General features: G+C 29.8%; 3 protein-coding genes across 7 annotated transcripts; 2 read left to right on the top strand and 1 right to left on the bottom strand.

The window, feature by feature from the left end:
* Window positions 1-2,614: 2,614 nt before the first annotated feature.
* LOC107939923 (cyclin-dependent protein kinase inhibitor SMR1) lies at window positions 2,615-3,341 on the bottom strand. Its single transcript, XM_016873310.2, has one exon. The coding sequence runs from the start codon at window positions 3,158-3,160 to the stop codon at window positions 2,693-2,695; it is 468 nt and encodes a 155-aa protein (XP_016728799.2). The 5' UTR covers window positions 3,161-3,341; the 3' UTR covers window positions 2,615-2,692.
* A 10,960-nt stretch (window positions 3,342-14,301) lies between these two features.
* Window positions 14,302-17,526, top strand: LOC107939935 (actin-like). 4 transcript variants are annotated; one of them, XM_016873324.2, is made up of 5 exons: window positions 14,302-14,426; window positions 15,664-15,733; window positions 15,829-16,222; window positions 16,534-17,147; window positions 17,225-17,526. In XM_016873324.2, the coding sequence occupies exons 2-5, from the start codon at window positions 15,674-15,676 to the stop codon at window positions 17,288-17,290; spliced, it is 1,134 nt and encodes a 377-aa protein (XP_016728813.1). In that variant the 5' UTR covers window positions 14,302-14,426; window positions 15,664-15,673; the 3' UTR covers window positions 17,291-17,526. The 4 variants fall into 4 exon arrangements, with proteins under 4 accessions (XP_016728813.1, XP_016728814.1, XP_040943665.1 ...); XM_016873325.2 differs by having other exon boundaries at window positions 14,345-14,451; XM_041087731.1 differs by having other exon boundaries at window positions 14,411-14,512.
* Window positions 17,527-20,058: 2,532 nt separating this feature from the next.
* On the top strand, window positions 20,059-24,924 carry LOC107939908 (pectin acetylesterase 5). Of its 2 annotated transcripts, none has more exons than XM_041087729.1 (13): window positions 20,059-20,319; window positions 20,431-20,513; window positions 21,408-21,537; window positions 21,647-21,726; window positions 22,148-22,237; window positions 22,335-22,459; window positions 22,595-22,655; window positions 23,404-23,457; window positions 23,567-23,644; window positions 23,721-23,826; window positions 24,271-24,413; window positions 24,501-24,604; window positions 24,752-24,924. In XM_041087729.1, exons 1-13 carry the CDS (start codon window positions 20,082-20,084, stop codon window positions 24,777-24,779), a joined length of 1,320 nt encoding a protein of 439 aa, XP_040943663.1. In that variant the 5' UTR covers window positions 20,059-20,081; the 3' UTR covers window positions 24,780-24,924. The 2 variants fall into 2 exon arrangements, with proteins under 2 accessions (XP_040943663.1, XP_040943664.1); XM_041087730.1 differs by having other exon boundaries at window positions 24,742-24,924.
* Window positions 24,925-25,884: the final 960 nt, after the last annotated feature.

Genomic DNA, 25,884 nt, shown 5'->3' with positions numbered 1-25,884 from the left:
AAATAATATAGGGATTGAGGATATAATTAGACCTTTTAAATATCATATATCGGTTTGCTTGATTGTGCTACCCATGATTTCGCCACATATATTTTCTACCTTACATCATTTGTATACAGATATGAAAAGATCATGGACTCCCACTTACCTTGTGTGATTCAATTCTGATTTGGTCAATTCAACCCTATTGCTCTTCTCTTTTCTTTTTCCCATTATTTTAAATTCATAATCAAAACAACATTGATTTTTGGCCTTTTTTTCATTTTTTTTATTTTTCGAGGTATCTAACTAATTCTCGCATTCTATATATCCATTAAGAAGTAGATGTTGGTTATGAGTTTTAAAGCTACTCCATACCTAGGGTGAGAATTAAACTTTCAACTATTGATTAAGATAAGAGAGACTTTTACCATCTCATCTAATTACCGTGATTTTTTTCACTCATTATTTTAAATGTATAATCAAATCAAGATTAATTTTATTAATTTGAGTTTAATTAAGGGTTGGGGTTTTTTTTTATATTGATTGACCCAAAAAAGGGAGTTGGGATTGGTAGGCCACAATGGAAAGGGCTTTGGAAGTGAAACTTAGGAAAGAATCATTAGGATTTTTTTATTTATTTAATGTATAGACTTTTGGGTTTGAGTTGAAAAGGAGAAAATGATTTTGTAATTGTAATTAGGTAGAGTTTTGAAAGAACCAACTGTTGTTAGATGTAATGGATTGGAGTTGATTTAGATGCATGATATTTTTCTTCAGCTAAATGTAATTAGGTGTAGCATTTACACACATATTAAATGGATTAGAAGTCATTATGGGTCGAGTCGGTTCTCAATCAAATTTTAGGTCTTTTTTTAGTTTTATGTTCGTTTTAACTCGAAAAATAGGTCTAAAATTTTGTCCAAATTCGACTTGGATAAAAATGCTAAAACTCGAGTCAAGTTCGGCTTACTCGTATTAAATTTTTTTATATAAAAATAAATTTAAAAAAATATAATACATCAAATATGCTAAAAATATTAAAATAGATGTTTCCCAACAAATTGAAAATAAATTTAAAAAATATTTATACTTAAATAACACTAAGATAAGTGCAACTTAGCAAGCAAATACCTCTAAAATAATAACAAATTTAACAATAAAATAAGAGTTATATAATATCCAAACAATAACAAAAAAAGTAGTAATATAATAATAAAATGACACCAAAACATTAGTAAAAGCAACAATTTTTTTTTTTGCAAATTCAGGATGGGCCGAGTCTGGGTGAAAAAAGTTTACTCAAGGCCTAACCTGTTTAGAATTCAGGCCTCATTTTTTTACCCAAGTCCATTTTTTGGGTCTATATTTTTATTTAAATTCTTTTATTTTTTAGACGAGCACCCAACCCGACCCATTATCAAGTATAATATGGATACATCAACATTATACACCACACTAGATCTAAAAGGAACTATCCAAATAAAGGTTTACCTCCTGCTCTCCAGAGGTTTGAACTTGAATGGATTTAATGAATGAACAACTTAACTCTTGATCATCACACCAAATACGAGAGTTCAATATAATTAAATAAAAGAATTAAATAATTTTAGATGCTGCAAAGTCAAAATGGATTTAAATGTTTTGTCCAAGGTAATCATAAACATTGAAAGTATTATTCTTCTTAAATTGGAGGATATTTGATACCACAAAATAATCCATAATATTTTTCTCTAGTTAGTTAGATTTTGGGAGATTTAAAATAGTTTCAAAAATATATGAAAGAAACAAATATAAAAATTTAAGAATACATTCTAACAAAAATTAATCTAAACTTTTAACATTAACATATTGAAATTTGAATTCGAATTTATAAATTTATAAAGTTGATATAAAAGGTAATAGTTTACTATATATTAGACATGTTCATGGATCGGGCTATTCGCCTAGGTCCAAAGGCTCGTCTAAAATTTAGGAGGGTTTGGGCAAAAATATTAGGTCTAAAAAATGGGTTTGAACAAAAAAATTAGACCCGTTTAAAATATGGGCTGAGCTCGGGTTTGAACATTCAAGGCCTAAGCCTGACCCAACCCGACCCCTTTTAAGTTTATAATACTTTATATTATGTTATTTTTATATATTATGTAATTTAGAACACATTAAAAAGATAAACATATACTAAATATATAATACTACTCTAATGTAAACATTAAAATAATGTTAAGATGACTATATAAAAAATTTCAATAAATAAAAAAATTTATAAAATTATTAAATAATATAATAAAAAAATTAAAAATCTAAAAAATAATATTAGCGGACCTAAAATAGGCTTGGGTTAGTCTTTTACAAATATGGGCGGGTTTGGACAAAATTTTAAGCCTAGATTTCGGACAAAAACTAAGGTTAAATAAGCATAAAATATGTTAATATTATACTTAGATCCGATTAGACTCATGATGAAATCTAATATACATACAATATCATTTTTCTTGGTATGAAATTCATGCCTTCTTAATTCTTCTTTTCCCATACATTTAACTATACAATAACATCATATCATAAAATTTTGCTTAAACCCAATTCCACCATCATGATGATGATGATTTTCTTGAAAATAAACCAAGAAAATTAATTCCCAAAACGATAACCATGATCATCTTATAAATGTTCTTACCGTATATGGATAAACAGAAAACAAAAAACAAAAAAATCATTGATTGTAATCTTCTTTACGAGCTTTCTTGACCTTGCGGTGTGTATCAGCAAGAACATCACTAGGAAACAAAGACTCCACCTCTTTGGCAAAGTCTATTTTCAGCAGGTTCCTATCACCACTTGATGATGGTGGCGATGATGGTTTCCTTTTATTTGAGGAGAGTGGCTTTGGTTTCCTTGGTGCTGGTGGACATTGTTTCATCACTGGGATTTTATGATCCAATGATGTTGGAGTCTTAAACCCATCATCATCACCATCATCATTGGCCCTCGATTCTCCCAATGATATAATCTTCTTCTTGTCTTGAAACTCCAATGAGTTCCTTTCGTCTTCATCTTCATCTTCATCATCACCATCATCATCAATTACCTTCAATTCTCCCAATGATATCATCATCATCTTCTTCTTCTTCTTCTTCTTCTTGAAACTCCAATGAGCTGGTCCTTTCAGCTTCATCATCATCTTTAACGACAACAAGCTTTGAACTTGACATTTGGGTTTTGTTTTTTGTTTTGTTTTTTTGGATATAGAGATTCAAAGCAAAAGAATGGTGGAATGTAATCATCAAATCACTTCCCTTTTTTTCTACATTTTTGGTGAGGGCTTTGAGATAGTTTTTAGATTTTTGTGCATTGGATCCTTGAAAAAGCCTATCATAATATTTTTTCACCAACTACCCTCGTTTAGGCTTTGATGTTATGTATGTGCACGTGGTTTGCTATGCATTGGGGGATAATGGGTAGTTTTCATATGATTTTCAAACCACATCCCCTGAAATATTATATTATTAGGGTTAATTCTATTGAAAGTCCTCGAAATATGGGTCAGATTTTGAAATGGTTTCAAATTTTAAAATGTTTTAATTGAATCCTCAAAGTAGTAATATGTTGTTAATGAGATTTTTTCAGTAGTCTAATTAAGAGCATATTTAAAACACATAATTAAATTTTAATCACGTGAATAAGGCACCCCATGGTGAGGCCACCCCAACCAAGTAAAGATAGAGGCCACTAAGAGTGCAGACAATGGTTGCCAAGGGTCCGGATAGACCTCCTCAGATGCTGCAAGCCTAGAATGTGTCTAATTAGAGAAGGAAGAGCTCGGAACATGGCAAACACTTCTAGAACATGTCAGAGGAATTGGGTCCAAGCTATTCATGTAGTAGGAACACATGCGTCTAAAATTTAACCCGTACATTTGAGCTCAAGCTGACAGAATAACTTAAATGAAACAGTATTGATAATTTCAAAACTTAATCAAAGCGCTCTGAAATTTGAGGACAAACTTGAAATCTAAACTATAATTTGAGGATTATGATGCAATTAACCCTATTTTTGGTGAAACTTGCGTGCATGGTTTATCTTTGCAAAGGGGGATATCAACTAACTTTGACTTTGCATTATTTTCTTACTATACCCAACCAATCTTTTATTGTTATTTTTTTCGTTTTCAACTAATTAAAATCTAATTTTATTCATTGCAAATGGAATATTATGAATCACTTTTCAACACTCGTGTGGTATGAGACCATGTTTTAATAAACTAAAACTTACATTTCAGTGAATCCAAAAAACTTAATACACGCCAATTTCTTCACCTACTCTTCAAGGCTTATGCCATTACCACCGGCGGAGCACATTTCATCATTTTAATAATTTATATATTTATAATTTTTAAAGGGTTAAATTAATTTTTTATCATTTTAGGAGAATCAAAGTGCAACTTTACCTTTATTAATTTAAAAATTTATCATTTTAGAGAGGTCATGGCCCTCGGCTCTCTACTAAGCTCCCCCACTCACCATAAGAATACTAATCTTTGATTTTTTTTGGGGTCCTTTAGGCTATATGGAAAGAAGGGAATTCTATGTTGGGAGTGCTTGAATTTTGCATTACATTTAGGGTTTTCTTTTTCAAAGCAAATAAAATTAGTTGTTAGTACAATATCGATGGATGTACAGTTTTTGTTATAGTATTGGTATGTAGGGGTAAAGCCAAAATATTATTTAGGGGTCAATTTTATAATAAAATTTTAAAAGATCAAAGTATAAATTTATTATTATATTAATTTGTGATTGGGCTAAATTAGTTGAATATGTCGAAAAAAAGTTAATTGGCCAAATAGACCGTTTTTGGAAAGAGAGTGTGAAAGTTCGTCTAGCCGGGCGTGTTTTCCTTAACATGTCAGCAGGAAAGCTAGTCCAATTGGACATATTTTCACACTACTGTAAAGAAAGCACGCCCGGTTGGACGCACTTTCACACACTGTCTCCAAAAACGACATATTTCCCTGAATTTCAAAAAAAACCCGGCCTATTTGACCAATTATTTTCTTTTTTTTTTTGGCATACTTGATTAATTTAACCTTGTAATTGCATAAATTTTAAAAAGATCAATACTGTAATTTTACCATGTTGGGGGGGCCAAGACCATTGTTTGCCCCCTTGTCTCCTCATCTGTTGATAAATATTTTATTAGTGTATACTGCTCCCAAAATTGATAAATATACAATTTAACCCCTTCGAAATTTATGAAATGACAAGTTAGTATGATGGGGTAAATTTCACTTTCTCCCAATAAATTAAGTTCATCTTTAGCCCCTCTAAAGTAATTTTTTGACTTTACCCCTGGTGTATTTCAATGTATCATTTAAGGTTTATATACATATTTGGAATCTAATTTCTAGTTTCTTAATAATATATTATATATGCATAGTCTAAATTTAAAATTAATAATTAGATTTAATAACATAATTTAATGATTACATTTTGTTTTCAAATGTAATCATATAAAAATAAAAATTAGTAAAGGCAAAATATTAAATTTTGGTTTAAAATATAAAAAATATATTTTATCAATCAATATGAATTGATATGCACTTATATAAATTAGAATTGATCGAAACAATTAAAACACACTAAAATTTTGATTAAAACGAAATTGTAGACTTTCGTGTAAGTTCATACAACCATATAATATAAACATTAATAAGAAAATAATTAAGACCCAGAGATTGTAAAGACTAGAGACTCGGACCAACAAGTGGTTGGGTGTAATGTTAAGGTACATTGCACTCTTAAGAGAAGGATTCAAGTTCGAACTTTAAAAATAACATTGTTGGAAGGGACAGACATAAACTCAAAACATGGACTGTAAAACAGACATGAAGCATATATATAAAAAAAGGACCCAAATTAGTCCGGACTGGTCCTACTATCCTCATAGCATTTCAAGCAATAGAGCCTTTAGTTTCCAAAATAGATACCTCGAAAAGCACATTGTATTATTAGAATGAAAATTTAGGCTCGAAATTTAGAGACAATATTATTGAGAGGAACAGTCACGAATTCTGAAAGGATTAATTTTTATAGTGAAATCAGGGGTAGATAGGGACCTTGATCCCCTAAAATAAGGAATTTTTGTTTTAATTTTTGTTTTAGACCCCTAAAATATATAAAATTATAAGTTAATATATGGTAAAATTATAGTTTACCCTCCCAAAAAGTGATAAAATTTTGATTTAGTCCTAGGAGCGAATCTAGAAAAAGATTTTTCCTCAATTTTGAAAAGACAAATTAGACTTACTTTTTCATTTTTGAGGGGGTCAAAGTATAATTTTATCATACATAAATTTATAATTTAATGATTTATATGGGGGATAAAATGCAATTTTTCATTTTGAGACCAATACCCTTGTCTACCCTCTTGTATTCGTCTTTATTTAGTCCTAAAACAGTAAAATTACATTTTAACTTTTATAAAAGATATATAATTTAATCTCGACTTTTAAAAAAAATCGAATTCACCCTGCATAAAACGAATATAAAAAAATACCTATTTTGAGCTGACAGATAGTGGTAGTATGTTAATGAAATTGCAGTTATAATGAATGAGGTCATTGTGGGTTTTTGGCAGTGACACAAAGATAGTAGATTTATGCTTTAATTTTGTAATGGGTACTCCTTTTAGGCAAATATGGGGTCACTTTCCATAACTTTTGTTGCAGTGGAGTAGACGATATCTAAGGCTTATTGTGGGGGGAATTAGTAGCTTAGGTTTTCCCACTCTGAAAATGGAACTGAAAGAGTGTGATTTTGGTATCTCTTTCATTCTCAACTAACAACTATCACCAGCCCCCATTTTTGTTATTATCAATTTTAATGCACACATATTGTTGTAACAAAAAAAAAACTCGAGCAATATGTTTATTGGCTGAAGTGAATTTATTTATGCTTGAGTTGAGATCAGGGTTAAGGGTGAAGTCAGAATTTTTTTTGTGGTGGGTCGAAATTAAATTATATACTTGTATAAGAGCTAAAATATAATTTTAATATCTTTTATCTTTATAATTTTTAACGGGCTAAATCGATATTTTATCATTTTTGAAGGGCTAAAGTGTAATTTTATCATTTACTAATTTTACCTCCATTGGCACCACCCCTGATCAAGTTTCAAACGGCAAGTTTGCCTATGTGGTAATGTAATGGGTGTGAGAGTTTGAACTTGTATTGTATAAAAAAATTGGTTAAATTCTACTATTAGACCCTGCACTTTGTGTATATTGTGGATTTAGTACATGGACTTTAATTTTTGATCAATTTTTGCTTTGTACTTTTCGAATTTTGAATTTTCAATCTTGACCCAATGGTAACTATTAAATCTGTTTGGTTAAATTATGTCATTGGTCCTATTTTATGCATAAAGTTATAGATTTAGTCCACGTTCACCAATTGAACATTTTTAGTGGTTATATTTTTTGAATTTTAAAATTTTAGTCTTAATCCAAATGATAGTCGTTAAATCTATTAATTGAGTTTTTGTGAGTAATACGTGAAAATAACAAATAGATATAGCATTACACATTTGATAATATGTTTGACACATCAAATTTTAAAAATAACAGAACTTAATGAATTTAATAGTTATCATTTGGTCAGAACTAAAATTTTCAAATTCTAAAATTACGGGAACTGAAAATGACCAAATTAAAGTATATGTACTAAATCCACAACTTACGCAAAGTACAGGGTCTAATAGTAGAATTTGACCAAAAAATTCAACCCACATAAAATAAAAACAAAATCTTTTCAGAAGTCTTTTGAGATGATCGATCAAAGAAATCTCACTCTCTACCATCAACGTTAAGTGCAACGGTAATGCATATTGTACTTTAAAAGAAGAATGCAGATTCAAATCATGAAAACAACATTGTTAGAAAGAATAATCATGAACTTTCAACATGAAAATATAAGAATTAACAAAAATTAAAAAGAAATATCTTTCTTTTAAATATTAAAATATGGATATGAATGTATTACATTACCATATGTTATTATCTTATAAGAGACAAAATTCTTTTTAGATGAACGATCAAATGAAAGAAAATGAGCATGTCATTTCATGATCTATATGTTATTCGGCTAATGACCAAATTATATAAAACTAAAATATATTAGAGTTGTATGATCCGAATCCCGTTTGGTCTCCAGTTTCAAAAGTTCGATGTGCAACTCACTTGTCAAAGAAAATAAAATGGAAAAGCAAAATTGGGGACCTGTGGGGTGAATGACCGAGGACCCGAGGCCATAGCTCGCCATGGATTCCCATCCACCACTAAACTCGACTAGGGGTGCGAGAGCAGAGCCCCCGGTACGGACCATGTCACACAGGGTTGTTTAACCCTTAAAATATGTAGTCGAAAACCACTTGCATTATTGTTTTTCAACATTATAGTGAATTTCTCCTCCCCTGCCTGTGGTTTTTCCCGATAACAGTTTTCCACGTAAAATTTATGTGTTCTTATGTTTTTTTTTCTTAATACTTTGCTATCATTCCTACCACTATTATCGACGTATAGTATAACAAAATACAAAAATTAAATTCTCAAATTAAATACAATATACAAATAAAAATCACATTTTAACCCTTCAACTTTACATTCTTTTTAAAATACTTTGACATAGATCTAAAAGTAAGATATGTAATTAGAGGATGTGTACATATTTGTTGGATTTTTAGGTACATGTTCATTAAAACTAGTTTAATAATATCTGTTTTTAGCAGGTAATTTAATGAGGGGGACAAAAACTCTCTGATCTGATGCAGAAATTATATTGCATGCCAAATTGCATAAACCACATGGATCATGATTTTGACCCCATTGCTAACCATCATGCATCTGTCCTATAAATGCCCACAAAAAATCTCCATTTCAAGTTTAATAATATAAGGCTGCCATTTTGGTACCCATGACCCAATTATCTATATTTTTGGACTGCCTTTGAGATATGGGTTTAATTTCTTTTTTCCATGTGAATATGCTTTATTTTATTCAACCTTTATTTGTGTGTGTTCGGAGACTTGATGGAGCTTGTATTGCTTGATTACTATAGTTAAATTTAGGTGTAATCGTAATCAAGAATTGGGAGAATTATGTGGGTAAATTCTATATGATTTTTTTAATTTTTTTAAAATTTAAATGACTCGAACTCGATTCAATTAATCTGAATTCAAACTTAATTCAATCTGATTTGAAAATTATAATAACCCGTAAACATTTAGTTCGAACTTGAAAATGACTCGAACTGAAATAACCCAAACAATTTAAAATGACCTGAATTTAAATATCAAACCGGAATGAACCCCAAAATAACCCAAATCCAAAAATTTAAAACTCTAATTAACCCGATCTCTAACCCGTCAAATTAACAAGTCTATAAGTATGTAGGTAGAACTCATCCATGAATTAGGTAATTCGTAAGTATGAATGTGTATTATGCAATGAAGAAACAATGAAGGAGAGCTTAAACCCAGAGGCGAATCTAGAGAGGACAAGTAGGGACTTTTCCTTTAAATAGAAAAATTATTTCTTAGCCCCTATAAAATTAGAAGTTAATATATGATGAATGAAATTATAAAATATGATTGAGCTGAAAGAAAGTTGTCACCTTCATCAATTTCATTCATAATATATATTATATACGTACAAGATAAAATTACAAGTTTCAAAGGTCCTAGACAATAATTAAAAATGTAATTTTATCGTATGGATCGAAGGGGCCAAGCCCTCCCGTCTTTTTAGATTCATTCTGTGACATATAAATTTATTATTGATTGAACATGATTAATCAAACTTTCAAATAATCTTAACTATATGATCAAACAATAATTTTTTTTACATAATTACTTTAACACAATCACCATTATTAATTTTAAATAATAACTTAAAATTGAACTAATGGTCTAATAAGTCAATTCACTAATTTCTAATTCAATGGTACAACCGTCCAATCAACAATAATTAAATAAAAAATGTACAAAAAATGTAAAAAAAATATAAATTACTTCAGCAATTGTTGTCTTTTTTGTCTTGATTTATGGTTTTTTACCATTTCATAAGCGATTTGTTGTATATTTAATTCTTACAAGTGGTCGGAAGAAATAGAAATGGTCTTCTTTTCCAGGTATTTGGATCAAGTTCAAATCTTGGAGTTGTCATTGTAAAAAGGGCTTTACCGGAGAGGTCTGGTCTCAAACCATAAAACAAACGAGGACACCTATAATTATACCAAAAGAAAAATTAAATTATATCTTTTCATAATGGAGAAATCGAATAAAATCAAATCAAAGTTCACTATCAAATTGCACATTATATCAATGTTTACGAATAATTTTGAAAATTTTCTCTAAAAATACTTCGCATAATCACTTTTAACACAGCCACCATTATTAATTTTAACCAATCTTTTAAAAACCAATTCAATTATCGAATCAATCAAACCATTAACTCTTACTTCAACCGGTTTGGTTATCGATTTAACAATAATTAAATAAATAATAAAAATTATAAATTAATTTAACCGATAATTTAATCTATATACGACTTTACACTACCAATTCAATTCCACTCCATTCAAACAATCATTTTAATTCACTAATAACATATTTTTTAAAATATATATATACCTAATTATAGTGGTGAGACTGAATCTCGAAAACATAAAATTTTTAGATCTCAAATCTTAAAATAAGATGATTCGTCCACTATGTTGTGTCAGAATTGCAAGCACACACACCCTATGTAAACCCTGTTAGGCAACCTTTTGTCATCATGATTTGCACTTCTAAGAAGATTTTGATGACGATCAATGTTCTTTAATTTTTCGATGTATGTCAACATGATATCATTGTCTGAAAGTTTTGAAAACAATGATGGTGTGGGGGACCATTTAGATTCCGGATTCCAGGTAGGTCACCCTTGAAAAGCAGCTACCAATTGAGTTGACTTGAAGCTTTGATCGTGGTGAATCATAGTGTGCTGTAATTGCAGCCATTTTGTCTTAACATGTACTATAACAATGACAATATCTATTTTTCGGGCAAAATATAAAAAAAAATTATTTTTTTAAATTTATCGAAATAGGCCCAGTATTTTATTATTTATCAAAATGAGCCCTTTTTCCCTTAGCGCTATTTATGTCCACGTCAGCAAAGCGCGCTGACGTGGACGCGATTTAGGGGAAAAGAATCCATTCCGGTGAATAATAAAATACCGGGTTTATTTCGGTAAATTTTAAAAAAATGGGCTTTTTTTAGTATTTTACCCCTATTTTTCACCCTAATGTAATAAATTCTAATTTTTTCTAAATTTTATTTTTGGATAAACTACACGTTACTCACTAAATTATGATTAAATTTTTGTTTTGATTCTTAAAGTAAAAAAAGGTTATAATTTGGTCATTAAACTATTCAAAAGATTTCATTTAATTTTCGTAAGCAAGCTCCAAGTGAAGATTTGACGATCGTTGTTGTATAAGAGAAAAAAGCTACTTGAATTTTGATTTGCAAATTTGTGACGTTTAAAGTTTATTCATGAAAAAAATACACTATATAAGAGAATGGGAAAGAGAGCTTTTGATTGGTGCATACAATGCGAATGGAGAAAGCCATATAGCATTGATTTTAATAGTCCAGTAACTTAAATAAAAACTTTCAAATAATTCAATGACAAAATTGTAATTTTTTTAATTAAGTGACCAAAATAAAAAAAATTACCAATAATTTAGTGACTAATGGTGAAATTTACCATTTTCTTTATCTTTTACCCATTAAGATAATCCTTATATCACAACTATTTAAAAATTATAAAAATATGATGATTAAGTCTTAGCTTCATTGGTATAGGTATTATTATCAATATAAAAGAACATGAGTTCGAGTACGATGAAGTACATTATCTTCCTATTTATGAGTTATGAGTAGTTTTAAACATTATAAAAAAGCAAATTATTCCTATTTTTTTAACTTAATAACTTTCCTTATTTATGATTATTAAATTGTTGGGGGGTGAGAGGATACCCCAGAATTAATGAAGATCAAAAATCTGCTTAAACATTACACCTAACTCCAAATAAAAATTTATAAACTTTTAATATAGTCCTGTATATTGATTTCCGTAAATATTTTTTTAAATTTATAAATGTTATCACAATTATAGATATAATACGTATTCGAATCATTATTATTAGAATCAATTGTTATAAAATATTATCGGACTAATAAATGGTTTTGAATCAAAATAAATCTAAATAAGATCTACAAATGATAAGATTTAAACTAGAATAAAATTCAGAGAAAAATCATACACGTCTTAAACTGTTTAGGACTCAAACTTGGAATCTCAAAATTACCCAAACTTCAATCTTCCGAAACCTCGTTAGAAAATTAGTAAATTAAATTAAATTAAAATGAATTATTAAATATATTAAAAATCTAGATATAGGAAATATTTAGTAAACTGCTAATAGAGTTTTTAGATTCCACAAGCAGGACTAAGGGATGGACAAGTATCTTATTGTGTGATATAGTAAAATATTAAAAAATAGAAATTTAAAAAAAAAGACACGTGTCAATTTTTTAAAGTTGTTTGTGAAATAGAAAAAAAAATACATTGTCAATTGTCAATGTACCAAATATTGTTTAATATATACACACATTAATTATGTTCGATACTATATTTTTATTAAATGTATTACAATTATCTTGTTTAAAGTAGGCCTATCAATTTTGATGTGAAGTAGAAAATTTAACTCGATCAATACGAAATTAGATTCTACTTGATTTGACAACAAAAAGTCAACAACTCAAAATTTTTAAATTAAATATTTTTAGGACTAGATTAGTGATTGAATTGGTTAGGCTACTCGTTTACGAACCGATTGGTTTAAATAAAAAATAATTAAAAATTCAAACAATTTAAAATTTTAAAATAATAATAAAACTCAGTTCAATCATCAATTCAACCTGTTTTTTAGTTAGTTCAACTAATTAGTACCAATTTGCAAGTCAATCAGTTTTTTTTTCCAGATTGATGTATTGATTGGTCTTGTTTGGTTTTAAAAACACCAGTTAAAACTGAATCTGAAGTGTCATAAACCCAAACTAACTCTATCACAAAATTGACTAAAATAAAAAATTATTTGAACTCAAAATGATTCAAATCTAACTTTTTCAAACAAATAATCCAAAATTATTTAAACCAGAACTAACGAAAACCTGAATTGATCTAAGCCCGTAATATCTAAACTCGAAAAACCCAAACCTTAAACTCAAATAAATTAAATCCAAAACAACCCAAATCTAAAATCACTTAAACCCATAGCTGATCCAAATTAAAAAAGGATAAATCATAAAACTACACATGAACTTTGGTTAAACGTGCAATGTTATACATAGACTTTGATTTTGTGTAACTTTGTACATGGAATTTTGATTTGATTCAAATTTCATAAATAATTAATATCATTATCGATATAATATCATTTTACGTTTGCATATTACATACACAAATAACTGTACTTATCCAATATAAAAATAAATTAAAATACTCATTTAATTAAACGTATACAATCGAATCAAAATCAAAATTTTATGTATATATTTAAACCAAAATCAAACTTTAAGGTGTATAATTGCACAAAACCAAACTTCATGTATCAAATAACACATTAAATAAAGGGTTAAATCACTATTTAGGGTCTGAACTGTACAACTTTTTTTTCACATTGGGGCTTGAACTTTTCTTTGTCTAAGTTAGTCCTTAAACTTGGCAATTGTTCTCACATTGGGGCTTGAACTTTTGTTTCAAGTTAGCCCCTGAACTTGACAATTGTTCTCATATTTGGGCATGAACTTTTTTTTTAAGTTAATCCCTAAACTTTACAATTGTTCTCATATTGAGGTATGAACTTGTCTCTATTCCTATATTTGGACTTGAACTCTAGGGTTTTCAAGGACTAACTTAGACAAAAAAAATTTAAGCCCCAATAAAAACAAAATTACCAAGTTTAAGGCCAAAAAGTAATTAACCCTTAAATCAAAGTTAATGTATATTTATTCCAATTAAAAATAACTCGATTCAGATTCCCCAATTGGAACCATTATTATAGCAACTGATGGCGGATAATCTACATGATAGATTGTAGCTCTAGCAGATAACAAACGAATGCATTCAATCCACGTGTCGATTAATGAATGCCCCCATTTGTAAATTAAGTAAATACCCATGAAAATTAAAGGCAAATCCGTCATATAAGTATCCCATTTTTTTTGCTTTATTCTTCCCCATTATTTTTTTCAAAACTAAACGCCAGGCTCTAAACGCGGGTAGCAGTTGAAGAAAATAACCTCAAATAACGTGAAAACTCTCAACGCAAAATTTTTTTTTGAAGGTTAAATCTTCGAATCGATTTTTAGGTTCTTCTTTTTTTCGATTTTTGATTTCGGTATTCGTTTGATTAAATTTTCAATTTTTTTGGTAATGTTTTTGTTTTGGAGCTTGTGATTTTCTCTTGATCCGTCATTTTCTTATGATGAATCATTTTTTTGTAATATATGAATCTTTTTTGCTGTTAAGTGTGAGAATCTAGAGATTTATAAGCAATATATATCCAAAATGTAATTGATCTTACACTACTTTTTTGTTTGATTCGTTTGCCTTTTGATCCAACCCGTTTTTAGTTTTTTCTGGAAATTTTGGTTGTGTTTATGCATGGCAATGGATAATGTGGATTATTTTAATTATATTCGGTAATGTTTTTGTTTTGGAGCTTGACATTTTGTCTTGATCCGTCATTACTTATGTTAAATCATGTTTTTTTGGAATAATTGAAATTTCTTTCCTATTAACTGTGAGAATATATAGATTTATAAGTAATATATATATCCAAAATGTAATTGATCTTACACTGTTTTTTTTTTCGTTTTTGTTTGATTCGTTTGCCTTTTGATCCAACCTGTTTCTTTTAGTTTATTCTGGAAATGTTGGTTGAGTTTAAGCATTGCAATGGATAATGTGGATTCGTATAATATATAGATTCGATATTTTAATTATTATCCGTAACGCATTTGGAAAGAATGCTAATTTATTGCTCAAATCCTCTCCACTTTTGCAGATTTCCGTTCAGATTCATATATTGATTATCTGAATTCTGTTTATTATTGTGGATCCAGTTTTAGTTTCTTCAAGAAATGTTTGTTGAGTTTATGCACGGCAATGGATAATGCAGATTCGTATATTATATAGATTCGATATTTTAATTATTATCCATAATGCATTTGGAACGAGTGTAGATATTTATTGTTCAAATTCGCTCTACTTTTGCAGATTACCAGTTCAGATTCGATTATCTGAATTCTGTTTATTATTGTGGATCTGGTTTTCATTATCTGCTTTATTTTTAAATTTTCTTAGACTTACTAAATTTGGGTTTTAAATATGATTTGTGCACTCAGATTTTACAAAAATTGCAAATATCCGATCCTTAGTTGAGTTGTAGGATGTGAGAGTATTAAGTATGTTGCTAAGATGTTTGCTTTCAGACCAATCTACAATTTGTCAGATATGGCTTTTAATTATTTAGGATTTTGCTACTTGGTACTGATGTTATGTTATTACTAATGTTTCAGATTGTAGAAGATGGCTGAGGGTGAGGATATTCAGCCCCTTGTCTGCGATAATGGAACTGGAATGGTGAAGGTACAAAGCTTGATTCCTTATCATTATTTAAATGCCATTTTGAGTATTAAGTTTAGAGCTTTAGTTTAACTTTTGTTTTGAGAATTGTTACATAGGCTGGATTTGCTGGTGACGATGCTCCAAGGGCAGTGTTTCCTAGCATTGTCGGTCGTCCACGTCATACTGGGGTGATGGTTGGTATGGGACAGAAAGATGCATATGTAGGCGACGAGGCTCAATCAAAACGTGGTATTTTAACTCTAAAGTACCCAATCGAGCATGGCATTGTCAATAATTGGGATGACATGGAGAAAATTTGGCATCATACGTTTTACAATGAACTACGTGTTGCTCCGGAAGAGCATCCTATTCTCCTCACTGAAGCCCCTCTTAACCCGAAGGCCAATCGTGAGAAGATGACCCAAATCATGTTTGAAACCTTCAATGCACCTGCTATGTATGTTGCCATTCAGGCTGTTCTTTCCCTTTATGCTAGTGGTCGAACAACCGGTAAGCCATTCATTTTTTTTGGTCCAAGTTATGATATGTTTTGATTTGTCTCCTGATGTTTTGCATCGTTAACTTGCTTCGGAATCTTATTGAAGGAAAATCACCTTCCTGCAATGCTTTGTTTCTCAGTTTCATGATTCTTTGCTTGTTTTAATTCCGAAATATCCGTATTTAGTCATTGAGGAGCCTGATATATAAGGAAAATTTTGTGTTTATCATAGACAGAGGTCTTTTTATAGTTATGCTTGGTTGGTTATACTTAATTGCGTAATGCAGAGGTATGTGAGATTTTTGTTGTGTGTTTGGTGCAGGTATTGTGCTTGATTCCGGAGATGGTGTTAGCCACACAGTCCCCATTTACGAGGGATATGCTCTTCCACATGCAATCTTACGTCTCGATCTTGCTGGTCGTGACCTCACTGATGCCCTGATGAAGATTTTAACTGAACGTGGTTACTCATTCACCACCACTGCTGAACGAGAAATCGTGAGGGATGTGAAGGAAAAGTTGTCTTACATTGCTCTCGACTTTGAACAAGAACTAGAAACTGCCAAGACCAGTTCCTCTGTTGAGAAAAGCTACGAGTTACCTGATGGTCAAGTGATCACCATCGGTGCCGAACGGTTCCGATGCCCTGAAGTTCTTTTCCAACCATCCATGATCGGTATGGAAGCTGCTGGTATCCACGAAACAACTTACAACTCCATAATGAAGTGCGATGTCGATATCAGAAAGGATTTATACGGTAACATAGTGCTTAGTGGTGGCACTACTATGTTCCCCGGTATTGCAGATCGAATGAGCAAAGAGATCACAGCATTGGCTCCTAGTAGCATGAAGATTAAGGTAGTTGCACCACCTGAGAGGAAGTATAGTGTGTGGATTGGTGGCTCCATATTAGCTTCCCTCAGCACTTTCCAACAGGTAAGTTCATCACACATACAGTTTCGTATCAGTTCATTTTACGAACAATTTTTTAACACGGGACCGTATAATTGCAGATGTGGATTGCAAAAGCTGAATATGATGAATCTGGCCCTTCAATTGTGCATAGGAAATGTTTTTAAAGCACAAGCAAAGAAGAGATAGGCTAAGCCTCAAGAACTGCTCTGTCTAAGGTTTCTTGCAATTTCATATTTTGGTTTCATTATCTGCTTTTTTTTTGTTCCATCATTTTGTCGTTTGGACAATAATCTTGAAACATTTGATGATTGTTGGAATATTTATATTTTCAGTTATCATCTGTTTTTCTCTTTGGTAGTGAAAGATAATTGCCTAAGAAATTTGTTGGCTAGTTTGGTTATTCATGTTTTCATCTCTATTATATTTGCTAATTATCACCTATTTGATAACAACAATTAATTTAATTAGCTTTTTTTTTTATTAAAATAGTAAACTTTAATCTTTTTTTAAACGTATTTTATTGTCAGAATGTAAGTAAACCTTAATTTCTTATATAAATTGTAATTACATAATTAAAAAAAAACAAAACATTAAAAAGAGTTTGAACTTCATCATGGTTTATTACCTTGCATATTCCTCAAATTCTCAATCTTCCTAGTAAGATTTGAAATTTGTATATGATTCTCTAATTGTACCCTATTGGGATTTACTAATTATTAAATAAATTTTCAGGTCATGAGATTTATTGGTTTTAATAATCGAATCAATGGTTGAATTGGTCAAATCATTGGTTCTTGATTTAATTAATTAGATCGGTTTAATGCATTATTTTGACCAGTGTGCTGGTCGGTTCTCAATCCAATTAGTCTAATTGATCAATCCAGTTATGATTTAAGAACATTGGTCACGTAACCAAATCTAAAAACTAAACTAAAATGGATCTTGTTGTCAAGTTCAAATATCAAAATGGAGTAAAAAAATGCAGGTATCAAAATCAACCTAATTATCAAATGGTAAAAAATTATACATCCTCTTTATAAATAAAGACTAAAAATTATTTTTCTAAAAATTCCAATAGAAATGTAGTGATTTTTTATTTTATGACTTGTGAATAATCATTGTGAAATCAACAACATAAATGGGTATTAAAAATTTATCATATTATAGATTTTTAAATATATTTTTTTGGTAGAAATTTTTAAATATATTTTAAATGAAAGAACAAAAATAATCAAATTTTAGTTTTTGTCTTTGTATCTTGAAATTTGATTCTTATACATTAATTTAACATAATTTTTGTCTTTTATTATTGTTAAGGTCATGTTTTAGTATAAACATTAATAATATTAAAAGTTGTATGTAGTTGGGTGATGTCAACATTAAAAAAAAATTATTATAACATTTAAAAAGTGAAGGCATGATTAGGAGTCAGCAATTAATTAAGCTAATCATTGATCAATTAATTAAGTTGGTTAATCAAAAATTTTTATTATTGATATATTTTTTTAAAATTTTGAATTAAATTAATTGGTTAAATTAAATCTAAATTATAGATTATATATTTATTAAAAGTAATATATATATTAAGCTAAGTTGATAGTTTTAATCAACTAATTAATTAAAATTATTTACTTAATTGAAATTAACATTAAATCGATTTTAATCAAAATTTTCTCACTTGTAATTATGATTATTAAAATAATTATTTTTTAAAATTAAAATTTTTTTTCCCAATCTTACAAGTTAAGTCTATAGATTTGACTTTTAAGTAAAATATTCTGTAAAGGGAAAGATAAATATAGCATTCAAAGCTAAAACCACGTCGCTTTAGATCATTTGTCTTATCCGGTTTTGGTGGTTGGTAATCCATGGTTAAAACATGCCTTAAGTCCCTAAACTTTCCGAAATTTTGGAATTAGTCCTTATATCATTTCCAGGAATTTAGTCTCTTAACTCTGTTAAAGCTTTTCGTTAAATTTCTTGGTGTGATATTCTGAAATAGAAAAAAAAGTACACACGTGGTTGGTAGCCAAGTGATTAAAAAATAACGTTAAAATTAATCTAAACTTAACGAAAAAAATTAACAGTGTTAACATGCAGACATAAATTTTAAAATATGAAAAGTAAAGAGATTAAATTTCTGAAAATAAAAAGTATAAGAACTTGTAGCATATTTTAATCAAACTAAAATGACATCGCTTTACGCCATTGTCTTTTTCGGATATGGTGGTTGGTAATCCATGGTTAAAACATGCCACAAGTCACTATATTTTTTGAAATTTTAGAATTTAGTCTCTTAACTTTTCAGATTTCAGAATTCAAATCCAACTGTTAATCCTGTTAAAGTTTTTTTTTGTTAAATTTGTTGTTGTAATATTTTAAAATAAAAAAATACTCACATGGTAGCCATGTAATTAAAAAAATAACGTTGTAATTAACCTGGAATTAACAAACAAAAATTAACAATTTTAACATTTATACCTAAATTTTAGAATCTGAAAAGTATAAGGAGTAAATTCCTAATTTTTAAAGAGTATAAGAACTTATGACATATTTTAATCAAACTAAAACGACGTCACTTTTGGCCATTTGTCATTTCTCGATTTGGTGGTTAGTAATCCATTTCTAATTTAAAAGAATCATTATACCATTATTTTTGAGTTGCACAGTTATCAAGTGAGTTTTTTTTTTAATTTCAAAATGTTACACTAATAAATTTTTTTAAAAATTCAAAATCTAAAAAGTATAGAGACTAAAGTCTTACAAATAAAAGTACAGGGATTAAATTTCTAATTTGGAAAGAGTACAGGGACCTAGTCATATTTTAACCTAAAGATAGTATTCAAAACCAAAACGACGTCGCTTTACGCCATCCGCTTTGGTAGTTGACGGTAATCCGTTTCTATATTAAAAGAAACAAAATCCAGTGTTGCTTTTTATCCAACCTTTTTACAAATGGCAAATACTGGTTTTTGCGCCTTTTGTTGTCGGAGAAAGTGGGTGAAAAGGGATTGGGCTATCGCAACCGTCGCAATCACCGTCATCATCGCCGCCGTCATCACCGTCATCCTCTTTTACACTGTCTTCTCCGATTCTCGTAACCGCAAAACTTCCTCGCCTACTTTTGCTCCTCCTTCCGCCGGCGATTTCGTTCCGTTGACTTTGCTTCAAAGTGCCAAAGCTACAGGCGCCTGTACTGGATTAATCCTCCACCTTCTTCTCTAAAATTCAACTTTTCTTTTTTCAATTGTGTTACCATATATTTAAATTAAGTAACTAACTTCTTTTTTTTATATTTTTTCAGTTTGCTTAGATGGAAGTTTACCTGGATATCATTTCCAGAAAGGCTTTGGATCTGGTTCTAGCAATTGGCTTCTCCACATTGAGGTAAATTCTTTGCTTTTTCTTTCAAATTTCAATAATGAACCTGAATTCAAATCCGAGCCAATTCAATAGGATTGTAAATGCCATCAGTTCAACTCAAATTCGAATTTACTCCAACTTAAATTTATTTACGTTCGAAGTAATTTGAATATGAAGTGATTCAAGCTAAAATAGTGTGAATAAGTAACTCAAGATTAATGGTGAGATTGATTCAATTCAATCAAGTGTTTTGAATTTTCTTTTTTTTGACTCATCCAAAATAGTTGGATTTAATTTTCGATTTTTTCATATTAATTTTTTATTTTGAAATTTTTAACTTATTTTGAGATAAATGAATTTATTTCAATTTTTTGAATATTATTGAATAAAGTTTAAATTTTTTTATAAATATTTCTAAAAAAATACATTTTCGAATAAATAAAAATTATTAACATTTATATGCTATCTTTTAAAAAATAATTTTTATATAAAAACCTTTAAGTTTATTTTCGATATTTTAAATATAAAATATTTATTTTTGATAAATAAAATATTTATTTTTAAATCATAAAAATAAATTTAGTTATAAATTAAATAAAAATAGAATACTATTCAGTTTAAATAATAGTGATTTTTTAATTTGCATTTAATAAACCATTTAAGCTTTGGTAAGTTTTTCGGTTTCTAAATTAATCCAAATAATCAATAGGAATTAAAATTTAATCCAAATTCAAAATCATAGGAACACAAAACCAACTTCAATTAAAATAACTCAGAAAATTCAAAATCTAAACTCCCTCAATCCAAATGATCCAATTCAAAACCAACTCACTACTAACTCAATTATACTTGAATTTTTTTTCTTTTTAACAATAATTTGACTTTTTGTTTCTAATTTTTTCTATTTATTGAGTATAGGGTGGAGGTTGGTGTAATTCAATAGAATCATGTAATAGTCGAAAAGGAACATCTTTAGGTTCATCAAATTACATGGAACATCAAGTTCAATTTTCTGGGATTTTAAGCCAAGACCCTTCTCAAAATCCAGGTTTTTAATTTTGTTTTTAAATTTTGCTTCATATTTTCTTTTTTATTGAATTTTTGTTGTTTAAAGAATATACTTTCAGCATGAGTAAACTTTTTTTTCCCTTTTTTAGATTTTTATAATTGGAACAAAGTTAAGCTACGTTATTGTGATGGTGCATCTTTTGCCGGCCACCCTGAAAGTGAGTTCAAGGTAAAACTAGTTAGTCATTTCAGAATTAAGATTGGTCTTTTTTTTGGCATTAAAATGATAATGAGATTATATTAGATAAAAGTACCATGAAGGCTCTTATACTAAGATGTGGATTGCATTTTGCTCCATCTATTTAAAAATTGGGTAAATTAATTTCTGTACATTAGATCAAAAAGCAAACTGATACTTCTATTAAAAATTTGTGTGGTTATTTTGTCAAGCACATCAGTTTTTAACAGTAGAAATGGATGAAATTTTTAACAGAAAGGATAGTTTGCTCTTTGGTCCAATGTACAGGGATTAATTTGTTCATTTTTGAGTAATGGGGTAAAATATAATATGACTTCTAATACAAGGACCTCCCTGGTGCTTTTACCGATTACATTGTCATTATTCATGTTTTTGTTGTTGTATTTAATAGAATGGAACAGAACTTTTCTTTAGAGGCCAACTAATTTGGGAAGCAATGATGAATGAACTCTTATCACTTGGCTTATCTAAGGCAAAAGAGGTATTAGAGATTCATATTAAATGGTGAAATTGTTAATAAAGTATTTTTGTAATGCAATTCCTTTTGTTGCAAGGTAATGGATTTTATGAATTTGCAGGCACTTCTTACAGGATGTTCTGCTGGGGGGTTAGCAACTTTTATACATTGTGATGACTTTCGTGATCAGCTGCCAAAGGATGCTACCGTTAAGTGTCTTGCAGATGCAGGTTATTTCCTTGATGAGTACGTTCCTTTTGGTACAAATCAATGCCTTTTTAAATTATAGATTTGTGCATGTTTGTATGTATTTATCAATCCATGTATGTATGCAACCATGCATTGCAACAAAATTATAACTATCTAGTTCCTCCATTGCAGGCCAGATATTCTTGGAAATCGCACCATGCTTGCTTTCTATCGCGATGTTCTCCAACTTCAGGTTTCTCAGTTTCCATATATCATAGTATTAAATTTCTTAACATGGATTATTATATCATTTGTTTTTGGTCATTTTGACTGTTGTCTATAAAAAATTAAGGTGGTTCAGTGTACATTCCCTTGGGTTAGACCTGTTAATTAGGCAGATCAAGTTGGTTTGAATCGAGTCTATTTAGATTTGATCAATTGTCTATTTGGATTGGATTAATTGTTGTTTTAAAATTTCGGAATATTTCAATTCAGGTTAGTTTCTTGTCTGGATTGTTTCTGCTTCAGCCATTTTAGGCTTAAGTCATTCAAGTTTTTTTTATATTGGGTCATTTCGGGTTTTGGTCACCTCGAGTTCGGTTGTCTCCGGTTCAAGTAGTTTTGGATTTGATTCAGTTCGGGTTTTGGTTGAATGAATTTGGGTTATTGACTTGTCACATTGGGTTAGATCGAATTTTGGTTCAAGTTTGTTGGATCTAACTTTTATGTTCGGGTTAGAATTGACAAGGGTCCTTCTATTCACTGTTTTCAAAACTAGACCAAACCGGTTAGATTAGGAGCTGGTCGGCATACCGATCTGTAATAAGGGGTTGGATTAGTTTACCCACGAATTGATTGAACCGGCTATTGAACCATTTTTTTTAATATCTTGACTCTGTAAACTGGTGAGACCGAGAATAGGTGATAAGACCTGTTCGATTATTAATTCAATTACTTGACCCTTGTAAAAGTTGTTACTATCTTGTCTGCCGGCATCTCAGGGCGTAGCAAAAAGTTTGCAGCAGGATTGTGTTGGAAGAATGGAACCGGTTAAGGCAGGTTCTTGCTTTATATATGCTCATTTTTTTTCTCCTTTAATGTTCAAAGTTAAACAAATTTACTAACATTATCTCCCATAATCTACTGTTTGCTTCAATTTTTCAGTGTATCTTCCCTCAAGAAATTATCAAAAATGTTAAGACCCCATTTTTCGTTGTCAATCCAGCTTATGATTCTTGGCAGGTACCTTGTTATTTGCTAACTTTTTAGTGCTACTTTCCTTTTCAATTATATGTTCTAACACTGACATAATCTTTAGATAGAAAATATCTTAGTCCCTATTGGATCAGATCCCCAAGGCTATTGGAGCAGTTGCAGATTAAGCATTAAGAAGTGTGATGCTACACAAATCAAAAGACTACAAGGTGGTTGGATATGTAATCCTTTTAGGACTGTACTAGGAGTAAAATTGCATTTTGCTCCTCAAAAAATGGATAAATTAGTTCATGTACGCTAGATAAAAGACCAAATTGATCATTTCTGTTAAAAATTTATTCACATGTACCGTTAAAAATTGGCATCGCTAACGGAATAACCAGACAGTGACATGTGATGCAGACGTATAGAGACTAGATTTAACAGTAAAAATGAATGAAATTTTTAACAAAAATGACTAGTGTACTCTTTGATCTAATGTACATGGATTAATTTGTCCAATTTTTTTAATAGTGGGGAAAATGCAATTTGATTGTTAGTATAGGGACCTCCATGATACTTTTACTGACATTGAAATAGACATGATGCCTTGCTGTGAATATTTCCAAGCACTGATGCAACTCTAATGTTGTGGCTTTGCTTCTCTCATATAGGTTACCGTGATGCTATGCTTAAGGCACTAAGCATGTTTCAAAGAAACGAGGAAGGGGGTATGTTTATAAATTCTTGCTTTTCTCATTGCCAGACATCATATTCTGCATGGCATTCACCCAATTCTCCAAGAATCAACAATAAGGTAAGTTAATGTTTTACCATGTACTGTATTATGGAGTATCAAATGGTAGTGTTCTCATTTTTTCTCTTCACTTGGATATCAAAACAGACCATGGCCGAGTCAGTGGGTGATTGGTACTTCAATCGGAAAGAATCGAAGCTTATAGACTGCCCTTATCCATGCAATCCCACTTGCAATAACGATGACTACACGTGAGTTCTATAAACAACATATCTAGCGACAAGCATTAGTTTTTTTTATCTTCCAGTAGACCCCAGTTTTAAACTTACCCTGTTGGATATTATAGCATTTGCTTTTCATTTCTAAGAACCGATATCATTGTTCATAGTTGATTTCAGGTCGTCCGTTTTATCTGCTGCTGTATGAATGGATTCCATATGTTTGATCGACTTTTCAATACCCCTGGCAAGTTGGATATACTCGCTCTGTATTCTTTATTTTAAATAACATTGATGTACACTTTGTATATCATCCTCTAATTGGTAATTTCAAAAAGCTTTAAAATCTTTCATTCAAATTGCATTTAATTTGAATCAAGCAGCACTGAGATTAATTTTAACCGATCATTTCAATCAAAAGAGCAGTAAGTTGTTCTATATATCTTGTTGAACTCTAGTACAATCGATATGAGATTTATGGTTGTTTTTTAGGACCATTAAATCTTTCCCCATTTCACAATTGCTCTTAGCGGCATGTACATCATTAGTATCTCTAGAGTAAACTTTGATAGCAAATCTTGTGGTCTACATCAACCTGCAAGATATTATTTGTTTTGGCTAATTGAAAAGACAGCCTTGCAAGTTAAAAATAATGGGAATATTTATATATTTAATTGAATTTAATAGTTGTGGTATTGATGTGTCTTCGGTTGAGTGAGTTATATTAGACTTCTTTATGAGTCGAGTTATTCTTAAGGTTGAATTTGAAGAGTTAAGCTTGTATTGACTTATGCTTGAATAAATTTCAACCAAGCTTGTCTAGCATTGTTGGTAAAGTGCAAAACTCTTAATTTTGTGGTCTTGGGTTTGAGTCCCACATACGAAGCTTACTCCAAATATAAACATCTTATTGCCAAAAGCACCCCTTGACTTTTAAGTGTTTTTTTTTTCTTTTTTTTTTTGAGTTTTATAATTTGCTCATAAGCATCAAAGGTAATGAACTATGGGGAGTGCCTCTTGATTGATTCTCTCATGAAAAATCATAAAAGATGAACAAAGGGAAGTAGTCTTTTTGTTGCTTTCATACTTCCCAATGTCGCAATCGGACTCGGTTCATTTTGGACCAATCAAAAGAAACAAGTAATTTCCAATTGCTGCTTATTCGTTTAATAATGGTCTAATTATGATTTTAGTCCTTTTATTATGTTAAAATTTAGAATTTAATCACTTTAATGATCTCTTTATTCTTAAATGAACTGTGATTTTTTTTTCTACAATTTTTACTTCGAGATAAATATTAAAATTATACATAA

Source organism: Gossypium hirsutum, chromosome D01, assembly GCF_007990345.1.
Source record: "Gossypium hirsutum isolate 1008001.06 chromosome D01, Gossypium_hirsutum_v2.1, whole genome shotgun sequence".
Classification (NCBI taxonomy): domain Eukaryota; kingdom Viridiplantae; phylum Streptophyta; class Magnoliopsida; order Malvales; family Malvaceae; genus Gossypium; species Gossypium hirsutum.
The sequence above is the reverse complement of the archived record's forward strand: the minus strand, read 5'-3'. Positions and strand labels throughout refer to the sequence as shown.

Bases quoted from the DNA above. Each gene is read 5' to 3' on its own strand.
- LOC107939923 (XM_016873310.2), bottom strand. From the start codon at position 3,160: ATGATGATGAAGCTGAAAGGACCAGCTCATTGGAGTTTCAAGAAGAAG.
- LOC107939935 (XM_016873324.2), top strand. From the start codon at position 15,674: ATGGCTGAGGGTGAGGATATTCAGCCCCTTGTCTGCGATAATGGAACT. The intron at 15,734-15,828 runs GTACAAAGCTTG...ATTGTTACATAG, and splicing joins ATGGAACTGGAATGGTGAAG to GCTGGATTTGCTGGTGACGA. The intron at 16,223-16,533 runs GTAAGCCATTCA...TGTTTGGTGCAG, and splicing joins TGCTAGTGGTCGAACAACCG to GTATTGTGCTTGATTCCGGA.
- LOC107939908 (XM_041087729.1), top strand. From the start codon at position 20,082: ATGGCAAATACTGGTTTTTGCGCCTTTTGTTGTCGGAGAAAGTGGGTG. The intron at 22,656-23,403 runs GTTTCTCAGTTT...CCGGCATCTCAG, and splicing joins GCGATGTTCTCCAACTTCAG to GGCGTAGCAAAAAGTTTGCA. The intron at 23,827-24,270 runs GTGGTTGGATAT...TCTCTCATATAG, and splicing joins ACAAATCAAAAGACTACAAG to GTTACCGTGATGCTATGCTT.